The sequence below is a fragment of the Gouania willdenowi genome, chromosome 6, assembly GCF_900634775.1.
Source record: "Gouania willdenowi chromosome 6, fGouWil2.1, whole genome shotgun sequence".
Taxonomy (NCBI): Eukaryota; Metazoa; Chordata; class Actinopteri; order Blenniiformes; family Gobiesocidae; genus Gouania; species Gouania willdenowi.
The window spans coordinates 10,450,088-10,468,419 of NC_041049.1; the positions used below are offsets into that span (position 1 = coordinate 10,450,088).

Below are 18,332 nucleotides of genomic sequence, written 5' to 3' on the forward strand. Positions count from 1 at the left end.
ACTTTATCACTTTGTGAACAGTGACCACGCAGGATATTGTGCATCCGTACGAATTTGTGTCTGACCCGAAAAGTGACTTTGAAGACGAACCTGAGAGAGTTTAGAGGCTCTTACAAAACGTATCTGCTTGGTAATATTCAACCTTCTTGTTATAAATAAATACATAAATATACATAATTTTGAAGCTACATTTTGCAATTCAGTAATATATAATGAAACTTCTGTATGTTGCAATGAAATCATGAATATAACATATAACAATAAAATGCACAATCTTTTTTTTTATCATAAAGGGCAACAGCTAAATGCTTGATTAATCATTTATTTTATGTTAAAAGCAACATAAATAGTTACATTTTGCAGCCGGATGTTTGGCTAAGGATGATTATGTTAAATTATGAAGCTACATGTTGCTATAAAGTCGCATACATCATTATGAAGCTATGTTTTGCAATAAAAATGCTGTGCTGCTGCCTGCTCGAAACGTGGGGGAGGGGCGCTCTTTTCTGGAACGGTGGGCAGTGACGAAAGGTCAGAGGCGTTCCGAGGAGGTGTGGGCGTTCCTAGGAGGTGTGGGCATTCCTAGGAGGACTCATGGATGCCGTCAGAGTTTTTAAAGATTACTCAAACATACATGAATGAGCCAAGGCAACACTCCAGGCATGTTTTTAATGAGGGAATTACTGTACATAGTAACATGATATAAATCTTGAAAAAGTCGATTATAACACCCTTTAAAATGTTAAATAAACTGTTAAATAAGACATTGAACGCTGATTCTATGCATAGGGCTATTGTATACCAGAGCACAGGAAGTAGAATTGCTTGTGTGTGTGTGTGTGTGTGTGTGTGTGTGTGTGTGTGTGTGTGTGTGTGTGTTCTTACAGTGTTCCCTCTCAGCCCTGGAGTCCCTGGTGCTCCTCTCTGGCATGTTTTTGATCGTCCTCTTCTGCCCTTATCTCCCTGTTTGCCAAAAATCAAAGTACACACATCAGAAAAAGCCTCAGAGTCAACCAGAAAACTTCCATTGCTGAACATCACCTATTTCATCTGATTTGGAGTAATTTGACACACATTACAGAAGAAGGGCCCATTGCAAATAAGGGTTTTCATCATACGCGGCGTGTGAGTGGAGCAAGAGGAACATTGCTCCCTCTAGTGATAAAAAGTTTCCATTACAGTTTTCCCAAATTAATTCAAAACAATACAATTCCTAATATAATGTACACATAATATACAAATGTTTTAAGTGCAATAAAACATAGTGACTGTACAAAATATATATGAATTCATTTGTTCTTTTAAAAATAAAAGTAATTTTTTGGTGCTCGAGTCATGTGACCATCATCTTCCTGTCTTTAGGTTGGTTTTTCTTCTGTTGCGCAATTCTTTTTCACAATGTAAATGGTGAAGCGACACTGCACCCAGCAGTTCATGTATGGTACTGCAGCAAAAATGAAGCAGAAAGCGGCCACCGGCCTGATTTTACCATGAATTTACAACACAAAATTTTTGTGGTCTGGGAGGAAGACGAGTACACACTGGATGGGCTTCGCTTCAGCGGAGGCCGACTATATTAGGATCGAAGATGACGTCGTCTAATGCCAGAGAAGGTTCAGATGGCGGGATCATCCTAACCCTGCTCCAATCAGCAAAAAGCGCGTCCTTCTGTCCTTCAGACAGTTGACAGTTTGACAGTGTGTCAGAAGCTCGAGTGGTTTGTTTAATTATAGGTCATTTAGTTGAGCTCAGTTGGCTCAAACTCATGTTTTTTTTGTTTGGGTTCTGCGTAACCATGTTTGTACAAATTCTTATTTTACTGTACGTGTGGCAAATAATAATAATAATAATAATAATCCATCAATTTTATATAGCGCTTTATCATAGACACTCAAAGTCGCTTTACAGAATTAAGGCATTATTCTTTCACTCCACACTTAGTGGTGGTAAGCTACTATTGTAGCCACAGCTGCCCTGGGGCAGACTGACGGAAGCGAGGCTGCCATAGTGCGCCATCGGCCCCTCCGACCACCACCAACACTCACTCACACACTACATTCATACTAGGCAATGTAGGTGAAGTGCCTTGCCCAAGGACACAATGGCAGATACCACTGAGGTGACTGCCACCCCACTGTGGCACCTGGAATTCTCAGTGGTCTCCCATCCACCTACTAACCAGGCCCAGACCTGCTTAGCTTCCGAGATCTAACGGGATCGGGCACACAGACTGGTGTGGTAAATAGCCCTGATTTTGTAAGATGTGTGTTGGTGTGCAGCTTGAGCCTAGTTTAGGGAGGCGCTATCATGTGCCGTTCAGTAGCTCCTTGGCTGAGCGTAACAAATTCTATTTTTTTTCCGGCCCCTGGCAAGAATCTCAAAATCCATCTATGGTTTTCATCCACTCCTTGACAACACTGTCAGTTTATCCATTCAGACCAAAAGGAGATCCTTATAAGTGAAAAAGTGCAGAAGGAAAATACTCCTGTGTACACATTTTACCACATCCACAAATAAAGATGCTGTACCTTAAGCCCCGTGTTTCCACGAGCTCCAGGAATCCCTGGGGGTCCATCATCTCCATCTGTACCTGTTTGTCCAGTTGATCCCTTAAATCCTGGAAAACCTGGGAAACCTGTTCCACCCTGAATTGGAAAAACTTGTCCTCATTAAATCAGTTTTCAATGGGACTTTTATAATAAGCTGGTTGATTGTTGAACAACTGATGTCATTGGGGTCATTAGACAAACCTTTTCCCCTTTCACACCTGAAGACCCATCAGCTCCATTCGCCCCTCCTTCTCCTTTTTCTCCCTGCAGTAGCACAATGTAATGATTAAAAAAGATTAAAAAAGATTAAAAAAGATTAAAAAAGACACTGTGGTGACGTGGTGACGTATCGTGGTGACGTATCGATCATTTCCTGTTTACGCTCTACCGCTGCTTGCAGCGCTCTACTACTGTGTTCTGCTAACTCTAATCAAACTTGTTGTCATTGATATTTTAGCCTTGAAAACACTTGTTTTAATTTTTTACCATACAGTTAAACGTACGAAGGTTAAGTAAAAAGCAATCTCGCCTCTTATAGGCAGTACAATCTCCTTTAAACTTCCTTTTGTCCTTAGCTTAGCTTAGCTTAAATTTAGCACCTATGGCTTCTCTCTCCTCCCCTCCGCTCTCCTGCCCGGTGTGTCAGATGTTTAGTTACTCCTCGTCCTCCTTTAGGGACAATGGTAGTTGCATAAAGTGTAGCGTACTGTTAGATATGGAGGCGAGGATCAACAATCTGGAGAAGCGGTTCCGCACCCCTGATACCAAAACAGAAGCTAGCAAGCAGGACCTAGCCGGTGCGGACCGTGCTAGCTCTAGCTTAGCCTCCCCCCCGGCCAGCAATGAGTGGGTTACTGTCCGTGGTAAGCATAGTCGAAGGTCAAAAAGCCGCTCGGGACACCACCATGTTCACGTCTCAAACAGGTTCTCCCCCCTCTGTGAGGACAACACACTCACCGGGGAACAAACTCTGATAATTGGCGACTCCATAGTGAGAAACGTGAAGCTAGCGAAGTCAGCGGGCATTGTGAGGTGCATCCCAGGGGCCAGAGCGGGCGACATAGAATCAAATCTAAAGTTGCTGGCAAAGAGTAATCGTAAGTTTGATAGGATAGTCCTCCATGTCGGCACTAATGACTCCCGACGTCGCCAGTCGGAAGCAACCAAAGTGAACATTGAATCAGTTTGTGCTTATGCTAAAACAATGTCGGACTCCGTAATTTTCTCTGGTCCTTTACCAAATCTGACCAGTGATGACATGTATAGCCGCATGTCATCATTTAACCGCTGGCTATCGAGGTGGTGTCCAGAAAACGAGGTGGGCTTCATTGATAATTGGAGATCCTTCTGGGGAAAACCGAACCTGATAGGAAGAGATGGAATCCATCCTACTTTGGAGGGAGCATCTCTACTATCAGAAAACATGGCACATTTATGACATCTCATGAATGAGACCATGTTACAGAGGGGGAGTCCTCCACGCCCCTCTGCGCTTGCCTTAGGACAGTTTCCCTCCCATTGCTATCAGGATAGCTGTGTTCATCGCCATGACAACTGTTGTGATGGTGATGAATATTATTTTATGGAGACGGTGTCAGTCCCCCGACCCATATTTCACAATGATTTTAACATAAAATCAAATAAAAGAGCTATCAATTATAAAAATCTGAAAAAAATTAAAATCTCAAATCTAGAAACACCAAAACATAAAACCATTAGATGTGCTCTATTAAATATTAGATCACTGAGATCCAAATCTCTACTAGTAAATGACCTTATCTCAGAAAATAACTTTGATTTATTCTGTTTAACTGAAACATGGCTGTATCAAGATGAATATGTTAGTTTAAATGAAGCCACTCCTCCCAGTCATTTAAATACTCATATGCCACGAGACATAGGCCGTGGAGGTGGTGTAGCAGCTATTTATCATTCCTCTCTCCTAATCTATCCTAAACCAAAGGCCAATTACACTTCCTTTGAAAGCCTGGTTCTAAATTTATCTCATATCGAATCAAAAACCTGCCAGCCAGTCTTATTTGCGATAATTTACCGTCCTCCAGGCCCTTATTCTGAATTTCTATCAGAATTCTCTGAGTTTATATCAAACTTAGTCCTCAGTTCTGATAAAATACTGATAGTAGGAGATTTTAATATCCATGTGGACAAAGATAGTGATAGCCTGAGCTCAGCCTTTATGTCCCTAATAGACTCAGTTGGCTTTTTTCAAACTATTAATGAAGCTACTCATCGTTTAAATCATACTCTTGATCTTGTTCTAACATATGGCCTTGATATTAATGAACTAAAAGTCTACCCTGAAAATCCTCTGCTATCAGATCACTTTTTAATATCTTTTAACATTATCCTAGAGGATCTCGCACTGTGCAATAAAATAGTTACAAGTAGAAATCTATCCAACAGTGCTGTGGCTAAATTTAAAGACGCCATTCCTGCTGCCTTAAACTCAGTGCACCATCCAATAAATAACTATGATATTAATTATAACCCCTCTCAACTGGATCTGCTTGTCGATAGCTCTGCTAGTCTACTAAAATCCACCTTGGACTCAATTGCCCCATTGAGGGAAAAAACTATTAAACGTCAGAGGAAAGCTCCGTGGTTTAGCTCTGAAACTCACACACTCAAACAAACAACCCGTAAATTAGAGAGAATGTGGCGCTCCAATAAAACAGAGGAGTCACGAATACTTTGGCAAGACAGCCATAGTAAATACATGACAGCCTTACGACATAGTCGATCTACATACTACTCCTCACTAATTGAAGAAAATAAAAATAATCCGAGGTACCTTTTCAGCACTGTAGCCAGGCTAACACAAAGTCAGAGCTCTATTAAGCCCATGATTCCTCTAGCCCTCAGCTGTGAGGACTTTATGACATTTTTTAACGATAAAATTCACAAGATTAGAGATAAAATTAGCCACTCCCTGCCTTCACCTGGGCCTGCTGTACCATTAAATGTAAATAGGCCTAACCTAAACTGTTTCACACATATAGGACTTCAGGAACTTAACTCTATTATTTCATCCTCCTAACCATCGACCTGCCTTTCAGATCCGATCCCAACTAAGCTGTTTAAAGAAGTTATTCCCCTAGTCTGCCCATCTTTGTTGGAGACAATAAATATATCCCTATCAATAGGCTACGTGCCACAGTCCTTTTAAGTAGCTGTAATCAAACCCCTTCTCAAAAAACCTACTCTTGATTCCAGCACTTTAGCAAACTACAGGCCTATATCTAATCTTCCTTTTATTTCAAAGATTCTTGAGAAAGTTGTGGCAGCTCAGCTCTGTGAATTTCTTCAAAACAACAGCCTGTTCGAGGACTTCCAGTCAGGCTTTAGAGCTCAACACAGCACAGAGACTGCTTTAGTTAAAGTAACTAATGATCTACTCTGGGCTTCAGATGAAGGACGACTCTCAGTGCTGGTTTTATTAGATCTTAGTGCAGCTTTTGACACTATAGATCACTATATTCTACTAGAGAGATTAGAGAAATTACTTGGAATCACAGGGACTGCCCTAAACTGGTTTAAGTCCTACCTATCTGATAGGTACCAGTTTGTACACGTGAATAATAAGTCTTCTGTGTACACTAAAGTAAGCTACGGGGTTCCTCAGGGCTCTGTGCTAGGTCCAATCCTCTTCTGTATCTATATGATCCCCCTTGGTAATGTTATGAGAAAATACTCTGTTAACTTCCACTGCTATGCTGATGATACCCAACTGTATGTATCAATGAAGCCAGGTGAGACAAATCAGCTATCTAAACTTGAGGCCTGTCTAAAGGACATTAGGGCCTGGATGGACCAAAATTTTCTTCTTCTCAACTCAGACAAGACTGAGGTCATTGTACTGGGCCCGCGACACCTTAGAGAAACCTATGCTAGCCTAACTGCCCTAGATGGCATTACTCTGGCACAAAGCACAACTGTTAGAAACCTTGGGGTTCTATTTGATCAGGACTTATCCTTCAACTCTCACATAAAACAAACTTCAAGAACTGCCTTCTTTCATCTCCGTAACATTGCTAAAATCAGATCTATCCTGTCTCAGGGCGACGCCGAAAAACTAGTCCATGCTTTTGTTACCTCTAGACTGGATTATTGTAACTCTCTTTTAGCAGGCTGCCCGAGCAAGTCGCTTAAGACACTTCAGCTGGTTCAAAATGCTGCAGCACGTGTACTGACTAAAACTAGGAGAAGAGATCACATTACTCCTGTATTAGCCTCTCTGCATTGGCTTCCCATAAAATATAGAATAGAATTCAAGATTCTTCTTCTCACTTATAAAGCCCTAAATGGACAGGCACCAGTCTATCTCAAGGAGCTTGTAGTGCCATACAATCCCCCCAGAACACTACGCTCTCAAAATGCTGGACTACTCGTTGTTCCATTCATCTCTAAAAGTAGTATAGGAGGAAGAGCTTTCAGTTATCAGGCCCCACTTCTCTGGAACCATCTACCAACCACGGTTCGGGGGGCAGACACCCTCTCTACCTTTAAGGTTAGGCTCAAAATATTCCTCTTTGATAAAGCTTTTAGTTAGGAACCAGCTCATAGCTCATAATTAAGATGCAATAGGCATAGACTGCCGGGGGGGGGTCTGGCATGCTCGGTTGGAGAGAGGTTGGAGAGGGCGTTAAGAGAGAGGTCATTTAGGTTAGAGAGGGACCGGAGAGGGTCCCATTCCTCTTTCAAACACTCCCTCTATGTCTGCTTCTTCCCTTGTGTGTTTGCTCCTGTACTCCTTCTGGCTTTTGTCTTGCAGGTCCGTGGGATCCTCAGTGTGGAGTTACAGAGACTCAGCGGCTCTGTCTCCACCCTTTTCTCTGCACACACCCAACACAGCATAACGTGGATGGCTGTTCATCATAGGAATGGGATCCACACAAGGTTCCTGCTGCTTAACAGAAGGTTTTCCTTGCCGCCATGATGAATTCATGTTGGGTGTGGGATACATATGTATGTGTATATACGTATATATGCATATGTGTGTATCCATAAAATGAAGAGTCCATCCTTAAGACTGCTCTACTGTAAAGTGCCTTGAGATACCATTGGTTATGATTTGGCGCTATACAAATAAAGATTGATTGATTGATTGATTGATTGATTTTAAGTGTATGCAGAACAGGTGACCTTACTTTACGTCCAGTGAGTCCATTTAGTCCTGGCATACCAGGGGTACCGTGTAACCCCATTTCTCCCTGTTAAATCACAAATAAAGTACACTTAAAAACAATAAAACCTTCTATGGTTTTATTAGAAATCAATTGAGAACCAACCCTTTCTCCATCCAAACCGGGGTAGCCAATGCCTCCAGGAATACCATTATAGCCCTATCAAAGGAGATGACATACATAAAATGAATAAAACAGTGAAAAAAAATCAATCAATAAATTAATAAAGAATATGAAGAAGGGAATCTACCTGTTCTCCTTTTGCCCCTGTGTCTCCTGGTGGACCAGGTTCCCCTAAATCACCCTAGCCCAAAAAATAAATTAATTTAAAAAAAAAAAAACACTTACAGTGGATACACAGAACTTTATATTGACTATTTACTATACCTCATTGCCTCTCGGGCCCTGCGGTCCAAGGTCACCTTTGTCCCCTTTGACTCCATCCATGCCACCGTCCCCATCGCGACCCTTTTATAAATCAATGTTATCACCTTTAATGGGCACTTTGATTTGGACCCAATTAGTTTTACTTATTTGACGTATTGTGGTATTACCATGACACCATTGCGTCCGGGTTCTCCAGGGTCACCCTGCAGAACAGAGAGACCACTTCAGAAGGCGTTGAAGAAAGTATTAGAAATCATGTTGCATCATGATGTCTTTCTCACGTACTTTTTGTCCAACTGGGCCTCGAGGTCCAAAACGTCCTTGGCCTCCTTTATTACCTGCATCACCTTTGAAGCCCTTTTGAGCACAATTTTAAAACATGGCTTTTAGTGAGTTTTTTTTTTTTTAAATCTCTAAATGATCTAATATATTTGTGAGTTTATCCTCTTTCATTACCTTGACTCCAGGTGGACCATCTTCACCTTTTTCTCCTTTATCCCCATCAAAGCCCGGCGGACCTCGCTCACCCTGAAACAAAACTCTTCTTCAGAGATCTGATGTAACTAATGTATTTGGACAAATGTGTATGTAAAAAAAGACAAAAATGCTATATTTAGTTGAAATAAGGTGAGAAGAACTTTGATTTTTCATTCAAGATCACCTCACCAGCAAGCCTCTGGAGCCCTTAAATCCACGAGGTCCTTGTACTTGAAGGTCACTGCCCTGTTGGAAGAAAATACATTAATAGACACAAATAGAAAGTGCTGGAATACATCTAGGAAGTGAATCAAGTCCACGTTATGATATGTTGGATATGATTCAAAAGCCTTCCCAGAGGAACATTGATAGAGTCATGGTACCTGTTCTCCTCTTGGTCCTGGCACCCCGCGGTTTCCCTAAAAGGAAACAATTATTTGAAATCAACACCTTAAACCTCACTTGCAACTTTAATAGGTATTCTTTATTTCTACTAGTTCACGTCAACTTTTTCCCTCAACTGGGCTTTGATTCACAAAGAGCAAGAATTAAAAAAAATATTTGGGTCAAAATTGAAAAGATATAACAGTTATAGCAGAATTACTTAAAGCACATACATGATTCTATTATCATCCACCTTCTTTTCCCAAATATACTATCTTCGAAGAAGACTTTCTCCATTGATGTACAAATAAATCATTGTCATATTATTCATGATAATTATAAATATATTGAAAGTTTCTGAATCACACTAAAATCATGTTAAAGCTCACCTTTACTCCTTTGATGCCACGCAAGCCTTTAGGACCCTAATTAAAGAACGACAAAAACATTTAAACAATATTGAAAATATGAAATAAGAAATTTTTAATTGGTCTTACAGTTGATACAGAAAAACTTTATTCCAATTAAAGCTGATGAACACCATGACATTGTCCTGTACGAAGCACTTAACAAAATAAAAGCCCTTCTAGTGACAAGTGTTGCAAATTAGCACAAGCTACAAAAATTCATGGAACTGTTGTTAACAGTCTATGTATTGGTATCTGTCCCTCTTAAATAAACCATAAATAAATATATTAAATTATATAGTGTATGTATATATTATAGTGAAGGTAATTCAAACTGTTTTTGTGTTGTTCTCTAATCCTATGTTAATTATAACTGTTTAGAAAAGGTTTGACATCAATACAGACTCAATAAAATCCTTAGCTTAACTTTTAGTGTGACTTTTATGATTTGTCCTCTCTAATTAACCTTTTTTTTTACAGTATTACTGATTTGAGGCATTAGCAGTACAGTAAATGTTTTTCAACCCTAAAAACCTTGATATTATATTATTGTCCAGTGTTACCGTTAGAGATTGTGTTTATTTACATACACGTTACACTCATTTTTATAGACGGTTGCTTACAATATTCCCAAGAATCCCTTTTACGCCTGGAGGACCGTTTTCACCCTGAAAAAAAAAATTGTATACATAACTGTGTGCATCAAATCAGCTGTGTTTAATAGTGTAAAATCAATGATTGATGAGTTCATAAGTTGAGTATTTAAGGTACATTGTATTTCTAAACGCAAATGGTGAGACATTATTAACCTTAGGAATTATTGTGTGCATGATGTGTCGTTTAATAAAAATAAATGGTGTTGTCCTTTCCCAATGCATAGAGAAATATCTCACCCTTCTGCCTGGGAGGCCAACTACACCTCTGGCTCCAGGCTCACCTGGAAAACTGTCCCCCTGAGAAAATGAAGTTAATTAAGAGCAGTCACAGAGTGCAATCTCCGCCATTTGCCAGATATGGGATTAGTGATTCGAATCATGGTTCCATGATCATTCACACTTTAAAGGCCTGGAAGAATAAATAACAATTGGTCCAAATATATGGACACCCTCATTTAAAAAAAAAAAAATCATGATAACATGCACAATTCGGATTTGATTCGGATGAAACTTGGTGCGGTCATTACGGAACTAACCCGACATAACTCAGTCTAATTTCATAAAGATTGGTCAATCTTTTTAAATTTTTCCAATGATAAGAAATAGTACTTTTCACTTAATCCTGCTAACAAACAAACAAACACCGGAAAAAATATAACCTCCTGGGTTGAGGTTATAAAGTTGTGCAGTAAATTACTCTAAAAGAATAATAAAACAACATCTTGGCTTAAAAGTGTATTATTACCATGTTAACTTTGGCTCAAGAAGAGACAGTACCATAAAACACTGATTACACCAAATTAAATTGACTATTATTTTGATTTACCTTCTCTCCCTTCACTCCTTGTGCCCCCAAGAGACCCTGCAATCAAAATGGATACAGTCAGCCATTGCTTTTAATTGAAAAATGGCTCTAACAAGGTACTGCAATGTTTATGTTGAATCAAACGAAAAACCTGACTTGTAGAGTGTTTATATATACCTGAGCACCTGGTGATCCTCGAGATCCAGGTGATCCCGGTGATCCATTTTTCCCTCTCCTTCCCCGTTCACCCTGTATCAACAAACCAGAGATCATCACTTGAGCAGTCAAATAAAGACTATTGTTTAAAACATTTACAGTATTTAATAATCAGCTGGAATTTAACATGATTTGTACATTTTCTAATTTTCCTGTCCTGCCTCTGTCTTTAACACTACTCCTCGGTTCCTCTCTGGTTCCATGAACCCTACTTTCCTACCCCTGATCTTGTCCTGCATTTTAATTTGGTGAGTGTAAAGTTGTTTGTTGTCATGAAGTGTGGGGTTTTTATGAATAAGAGCCTGACGATGGAGGGTTACCTCTCTACCCGGTTCTCCAGTGTCCCCTGGGGGGCCTTTAAAGCCTGGAAAACCTTGGATGCCAATGGGACCACGGATACCCTGGATGCCCTGAGCACCTGGAGGTCCCTGCTCCCCTGGCTCACCCTAAGGGAATGAAAAAAAGAAAACATTACAAGCTGTAAACATTTAATGACAATAATGATTAATAAATGAGGTTCCACAAAGTGGTGATTTCTTCCTTTTTTAAAAAGGACTTTTTCTTTCCTATCATCGCTTATGCTCAATAATGTGGAAGGTTTTTTTCCTTTTAAAAAATAACTTTTTTTTTTTACAATGATGTTACCGTACTTTGTTTTATTTGGTGCTTTAAAAAAATGTAGTTGAATTGGATATAAATAAAACAAATTTTTAGGTCAATTACTTGATATGTTCTTTTATCAACTTTTCTGGAATTTTTAATTATTACTTTCAAACACAGCTCCCTACTTGAAGCTATCAAATTAAAAAAAAAAAACTCAAGCACAACTTTAAATCAGAGTGTGAGTCACTGAGGCAGTTAATTAAAACTGCATTCAAAAGTACATCAAAGTAAAAGTAATGGTGACTGTGGGGTATAAACATTGGACATGGTTGGTGGTATCCTGCTGTTTTTTGTGTTTGTCGTGAGGACAGAGAGAAATGTTACCTTGTGTCCAGGAGAACCAGCCTGGCCCTCAGGCCCTCTGTAACCAATACCTGGCTCCCCCTTAACCCAAAAAACAACCAAGTGATCATTTCAGCAAAAGTCATTGTCATCAAAACATGAAATCAAGCATACTGTATTTATGGTGTATTTAATTACCTTCTGGCCCTTTTCACCAACTTCACCCTGAAAAGTTATAGACAAGCAAATTTTTTAGGAAGAAAAGAAGAAGTACAGCATCACACATCCTTATGGGTGAAATAAACAAATTTGGAGACTTCATTAATAAAACAGGTACTTGTCAGTTATTTTTTTTAACAAGGAGAATTATTAATGAGTTAAATCACGGTCTCTAAAAATAGATCAGTGAGAATCGAGGACGATCAAAGCTTCAGCGACAAGGACATCCTTCCTCAGCTTTAATGCCATTTGGCAGGAGAGCTTTCATAACATCAAATTAACATATTCTATGTGGCAAATGTCAACGTGGTGAAAATAAAGGTTGTTAGGTTTGTAATCATTAATATAACCTCAATGACTTCTGATACAATAATATAGAATGTATTAATGTGGTAATTATGTAGTGATAATAATCCGTCATCATGTCACCCCTTAATATCTAACAGGAATCACAGAAAATAAAAAAAAAGAAAGTTCATTTTGTCTTTTTTTTTTTTTAAACAATATGTTGTGGTTTCATTGATTTAGACAACTTCTTTTCAGGAAATGCATTTTGAAATGTATTTTAATCTCCTGACATGTTTCGACTGCCAACTGTCAGTCTTCCTCAGAGGCATCTACTGATCGCTTTGATGTGTCTTTTGTACTGGGTCACTGGTGTTTATTGATGATGAACCAGTCGGATTAATTCTGAGGTGTTCAGAGACTTACTGTCTGTTCAAATCCAGCCAAATGCAGCCAAATTGATTGGACGGTGTTTCATAATACAGTTGGACAATGACCCAAAACATACAGCCAAAACAACCCAGGACTTTATTAAAGCAAATAAATAGAAAATTCTTGAATGGCCAAGTCAGTCACCTGATCTCAACCCAATTGAGCATGAATTTCAACTGTTAAAGAAGAAAGGCCCACAAACAAACGGCAACTGAAAGCTGCTGCAATAAAGACCTGGCTGAGCATTAAAAAGGAGGAAACCCAGCGTCTGGTGATGTCCATGAGTTCAAGACTTCCAGCAGTCATTGGCAACAAAGGGTTTTCAAGGGTTTTATTAGAAAATAACATTCAATCTTCAGTTATTTAGTGTGTCGAATTACTTTTGAGCCCCTAAAAAAAAGGGTTTATGTTTAAAAAATGTTTCGTTCCTCAGATTTTTATGCAATCTTTTTGTTCAACCCACTGAATTAAAGCTCAAAGTCTGCACTTCAACTGCATCTGCATTGTTTAATTTAAAATTCATTTTAGTACTGTACAGAACCAAAATTAGAAAAAAAAATGTCTGTCAAAATATTTATGAAATTAACTGTATATACTGTATATAGGGATGAGGGAATATTTTTACTCTCCCACACCTGAGACTCTGTTCTCCAGAGACCATCGGGCAACAGGGGGCATGGCCAGCCTGACAAGACCTGTCAAGCTGGCCACACCCATGAAGAACTCATAAGGTCACATCCAAGCGAAATAGACTGACAGTTGGCCGTCGAAACATGTCAGGAGTCTTCAAAAGCATCTTGAGAGTTAATGAAATTACAGATTATGTTAGTCATTTAGTAGATCAGCCTATAAATGTTTAAAAGATATCAGTTCACCTTTGGTCCTTGGTTGCCATTGTCTCCAGGCTGTCCCTGTCTCACAAAACAATGTAACAAAAAGGTTAAAAGACAATCCCTTTTGTACAGTATTATAAGGATATGTGCTTTTTTGCTTGCACCTTTAATAAAAAGTATTCTGGAGAATACGGGTAGGGTTGTCCAGCTTCTTCATCATAGCTGCCCCCTCGGCTCCGCTCCATCTCCTCCCTCCTCCTCTCCCATTCCTCCCTCTGTCTCACCATGTCCTCCTCCCTCTCTTTCTCCAGCTCTTCTCTCATCCTCTTTATCTCTTCTTCCTCCCTCTCCCGGTCTACGTCTTCCTCCGTCTCCAGGTCAAAGTCTCCACTCCTTTCTTCTTCTTCATAAACTGAATCCAAATCCATTTCTGTATACTCGTCCAGTACTTCTTCTTCTTTGTTTTGTTCTAAGTCTAACTCTCCCACCAGTTCTTCATCTCCTCTCCCCCTCATCAGTGCATAAATGTCCTTTTCTGTATCACTGGATCTCCCATTTTCTCTTGTTTCTTGCCTCGTTCTTCTAGAATCTGTTCTAGGTTCAGGATTTTCTTGTTTTATCTGTAAGAGAAGTCATTTGTGTACAAATAGAATCAGATAGATTCAAAGGTTGTACCAACCTGATTTGAATAAATAGACAGTAACAAGATTTCAAACTTACATCCCTGCTGTGGTAACCTTGTGCTCCAGGTGAGAAATACTGGAATCACAAAAGAGGGAAAAGTTTTTGCACCACAGTAATTATGAATTTGGCAAGTTCACATTTCATTTGAATTGAGTCACAAACTGATTATTTAATTTTTTAGATAATTACTTCACGTGTTTCCTTAAAACGATTTCGTCCACCTGGTGCTCCTGGCATTAAGGCCTGAAATACAAACCTGATTACTATCAAGTAAATTATTAAATTATTGGTCCTTTTATGAATTCAGGTGATACTTACCAATGAATCAGGCCAAAGAGAATCTCTTTTCACCCTTGACTGCCTTTGAGGATTCTGCCAATTACCGCATAACTTATTATTAAGTATAAAAATATTTTCCTCATTTTCCAAATCATCCTTGGTGAAAATCTATGGCTTTGGTAATGTGTACGAATGGAATGAGTGGAAGTGTAAATGTGAAAAAAAGACACAGGTTTGCTTTGATAAAACATTTTTACTGAGGTGTACATGCTCAAGGAGGACAAACAATGACAAAAACTTCCCCAGTGAAAAGAGTGTTTGTTTACATTTGTGAAAGTATCAGGTGTTTTGATTAAAAAATAAAAAATAAATGAAATGAGCATTCAATAAATAATACTGTAATACATGTTGAATTGTGTGCTAGTAGAAAGACAGCTGAAGTAATCACAGATCAGTATGTGAAATAAATAAATTAAAATCTCTAAACATCAACAGACTACACGGATGCTTTTAACAAATAAACTGATCACGTTCTGGACATTAGGGGAAATATTATGGAGACAATGGGTGAATATTAAAGCAATCCAATACTGTTTTTACAAGTTTGGCCTAAAACCTTACTTATTAGAAGATATATGCATAACAAAACACATCATTGTGCATCATATAATTTTAAGTGCCTTTTAAAAATGGGACTACTTCACAGTTTTAGAGCCTGTGTTCCGCCATCTTGAAATCACATGATATATGATGTCAGATGGCCCCACTGCCTTTAAACATGCCATTGTTTTCTATTGGATTGAAGCATTCAGCCTGCTTTTTATATCATTTAGCAGCTTTTTGGTCAAAATAACAACTTGTGCTGCTTTTGGTTGTACTAAAAAAAACAGGAAAAGTTAAAGATGTTGTTGTAGCCGTCTTTAGTTTTGCTGAAAGAGAACAAAAACCGTTGTGACCCGAAGAAATCCTGAGACCACAGGGGCCAACAGTTCCAACTCTACGGTTTTGTAGTAGACAATGAAGCAGAGAAGGAGAGCTCTCCTCGGTGGCCTTTACTCCACCTTAAACAATGCGCAGCTGACACACTGGTGGTTGAAGTCAGCGAGTAAATCACTGACTTAAAGAACTCCCACCTGAAAGGACTTCTATCCTCAGAGTTTGTGTCTTCTAAAAAGCAGAATGAATGCTTCACTCCAGTAGAAAACTATGGGATGTTCACAGGCAGTGGGGCCATCTGACATCATCAATCACGTGATTTCAAGATGGTGGAACACAGGCTCTTAAACTGTAAAGTTGTCCCATTTTTAAAAAACAACACATCTTCTAATAGATACATTTGAAAGCTTTTAGGCCAAACTTGTAAAAATAGTGGAAGATTCGTTTAAGATATAATCCATTAACTGATTTTCAATTAATTCAACTTTGGAAATGTCATCAGAGAATGTCCTCCCTGTTGCACAGACTGATCTTCTACCTCAATGATATGTAGAATCAATGAATTAGGGGAATGGATGAGAGCATAAACCTGCTTCAGAGATAATTTGTGGTTTGTACATTGTTCATTTTGGGACACCAAACGCAGCACCTTTCTTTTATTTGTGTGCAAAAGATTTTAGAATTTCTCAAGGGTTGCTCAATGTGTTATAAACCCAATTTATCAAATATGACAATTAATCAGTGGTTCCATTTATCTTAGGCTATGACTAGTTTTTCTTGTTTTTACATTTTTAGTTGAAGTGATGAACTGTACGGATTGAACAAAGAAATTACATTTCAAAATAAAAGGATGGTTCATATGGCAGACACACTTCTCGGTTTCCTATCTTAACAGATTGTGTTGTTTTTTATCGTGCACGGTTGACAAATGCTTCTCATGCACCTTTACACTTGAATTCTCTCACTAAGGGCCATGTCTCCACCTTATACAGGTTTAATGAAGAGTTTATCTCAGCTTTTTTAGAGTCAAACAACCCCTCGGTCAAAGAATGAGCCTAATCAAATATTTTCACATCACCACTCAGATGGGAACACAATTATCTTTAATGAGTGGTCGTAAATTAGAAGACTATAGCAGCATCAGATTTGTTTGTCCCTCCACATTAGGACACCTATTAACTGTAAGTTGGCATTATTTTTTGGAAATTGTGATTAAAAAAGTGTAAAAACTAAACAAAACTTGATGTGCTTTTTATAGTCTGATTGAGTGTCATTGTTCGTGTTGGAACAAAGTCCTCCAACACTTGGTGTTAGGGCGCTAACGTCTCTCTCTCCTGGGAGTTATTAGGTTTCCTGTTTGAAGAGGTGAGATAGAGAGAGAAAGAAAAGTATTAAAAAATAACTAGTAAATAATTTATTCTTGTAAATTCTCTTCATTATCAGTCGGACTAATGGTTAAAATCATTCCCATTCAGGCAAGCTTAAGATGCGCCATGCCATAAGCATGCTGTTTACATCTCACATGCTGCTCAAAGATGCACTTTTGTCTCATGCTTTGGTAAAAACATTTCCTGCGATATCGTGTCATTCAATTTGCGTTAAACAAACACTGCTTTGCACTGGTGAAACTTTTATCAGATGCAGAAAAGAAAAAGTTTTTTCCATGTGATGCAAAGAGCTTAAGAGACTCTCACATGAAGCAGTGGTTCTCCAAGTTTCTCTGACAGATCCCACTTAAGAGGAACAGTTACGCATGATACAGGAGCACATGCAAACTCCAGTGGAGAACCTTGAAGCTTCATAATGACAGGCAGCATTGCCATCTACTTGTTCACAATGCCTCATTTGCTTGTTGTGGTAATTAGCCATTTAAAACTACATTATTCAGTGTAATGACAGCAAAGGCAAGCTATTACACCAGCTTAACAAAAACCACTAACTTTAATCATGGTTGAGTGGTGTTTGAGCACTTGTGCATCACATCACAAGTGAACATTGCAAACCAAGTCATGCAAGAAACTTTGGAAACATTCAAGAAAGCAGACAAACCAACCTGATCTGCCTCTTCTGCAATGGTAGGAGGAACAGGCAGAGACACTTCATCCTGAACACAAAGAAAAACACCAAGCCACACATTTAACAGTGGGAGCATCTCTTCATCAGTAAAATACATTTTAAAAAAGAGGAGCCAGTTGTACTTCCAAAAAGCATTAAGAATATCAGATTATCTCAGTGATATCTTCTCCAGTTAGTGAGCGGTGGTCAAGGTTACATACAAGAAATAAGCAAGTCAGAGACGGGACCTAAATACTGGAGGGTTTCTCTCTACCTTCTTCTTATTAAATCATCAGAACAGCCACAATTGCTACACAAAATATAACTTCATCGCCACTTTGCTGTAAGTGTCTATAGAAAAAAAATCTGTTGGAAAAACTTAATAATACATTTACCTCAATGCTTTCTTTCTTTTCTTTGGAAATGAGGCGATCATCTGGGGAAAGCTCTTCCTGTATGGTTAAAAAATGCCAGTGTCTCATTAAAACCTTCAAAGCTTAAAACTTAAAGGATGCTGAGGTGTAGATGTAATGCTAAAGTCATTCATTTCCTAATAGTTTGAGGTCGTGGGTGTGTCTT

General features: G+C 38.8%; 1 protein-coding gene across 1 annotated transcript in view; it reads right to left on the reverse strand.

Annotated features, from left to right (window-relative positions):
- Positions 1-441: 441 nt before the first annotated feature.
- Positions 442-18,332, reverse strand: part of col7a1l (collagen type VII alpha 1-like) — a 72,663-nt gene continuing 54,772 nt past the window's right edge. The window contains exons 75-102 of the mRNA XM_028450474.1: positions 18,149-18,205; positions 17,752-17,802; positions 14,802-14,855; positions 14,673-14,726; positions 14,520-14,558; positions 13,964-14,419; positions 13,842-13,877; positions 12,229-12,255; positions 12,073-12,132; positions 11,406-11,531; positions 11,047-11,118; positions 10,891-10,926; positions 10,302-10,361; positions 10,032-10,076; positions 9,391-9,426; positions 9,001-9,036; positions 8,807-8,863; positions 8,597-8,668; positions 8,426-8,497; positions 8,308-8,343; positions 8,141-8,221; positions 8,004-8,057; positions 7,859-7,912; positions 7,718-7,780; positions 2,751-2,813; positions 2,529-2,645; positions 886-963; positions 442-582 (exon numbers count right to left, since the gene is read on the reverse strand). Coding sequence (XP_028306275.1) covers positions 442-582; positions 886-963; positions 2,529-2,645; positions 2,751-2,813; positions 7,718-7,780; positions 7,859-7,912; positions 8,004-8,057; positions 8,141-8,221; positions 8,308-8,343; positions 8,426-8,497; positions 8,597-8,668; positions 8,807-8,863; positions 9,001-9,036; positions 9,391-9,426; positions 10,032-10,076; positions 10,302-10,361; positions 10,891-10,926; positions 11,047-11,118; positions 11,406-11,531; positions 12,073-12,132; positions 12,229-12,255; positions 13,842-13,877; positions 13,964-14,419; positions 14,520-14,558; positions 14,673-14,726; positions 14,802-14,855; positions 17,752-17,802; positions 18,149-18,205 — 2,133 coding nt within the window. The remainder of the gene's footprint in view (positions 583-885; positions 964-2,528; positions 2,646-2,750; positions 2,814-7,717; positions 7,781-7,858; positions 7,913-8,003; positions 8,058-8,140; positions 8,222-8,307; positions 8,344-8,425; positions 8,498-8,596; positions 8,669-8,806; positions 8,864-9,000; positions 9,037-9,390; positions 9,427-10,031; positions 10,077-10,301; positions 10,362-10,890; positions 10,927-11,046; positions 11,119-11,405; positions 11,532-12,072; positions 12,133-12,228; positions 12,256-13,841; positions 13,878-13,963; positions 14,420-14,519; positions 14,559-14,672; positions 14,727-14,801; positions 14,856-17,751; positions 17,803-18,148; positions 18,206-18,332) is intronic.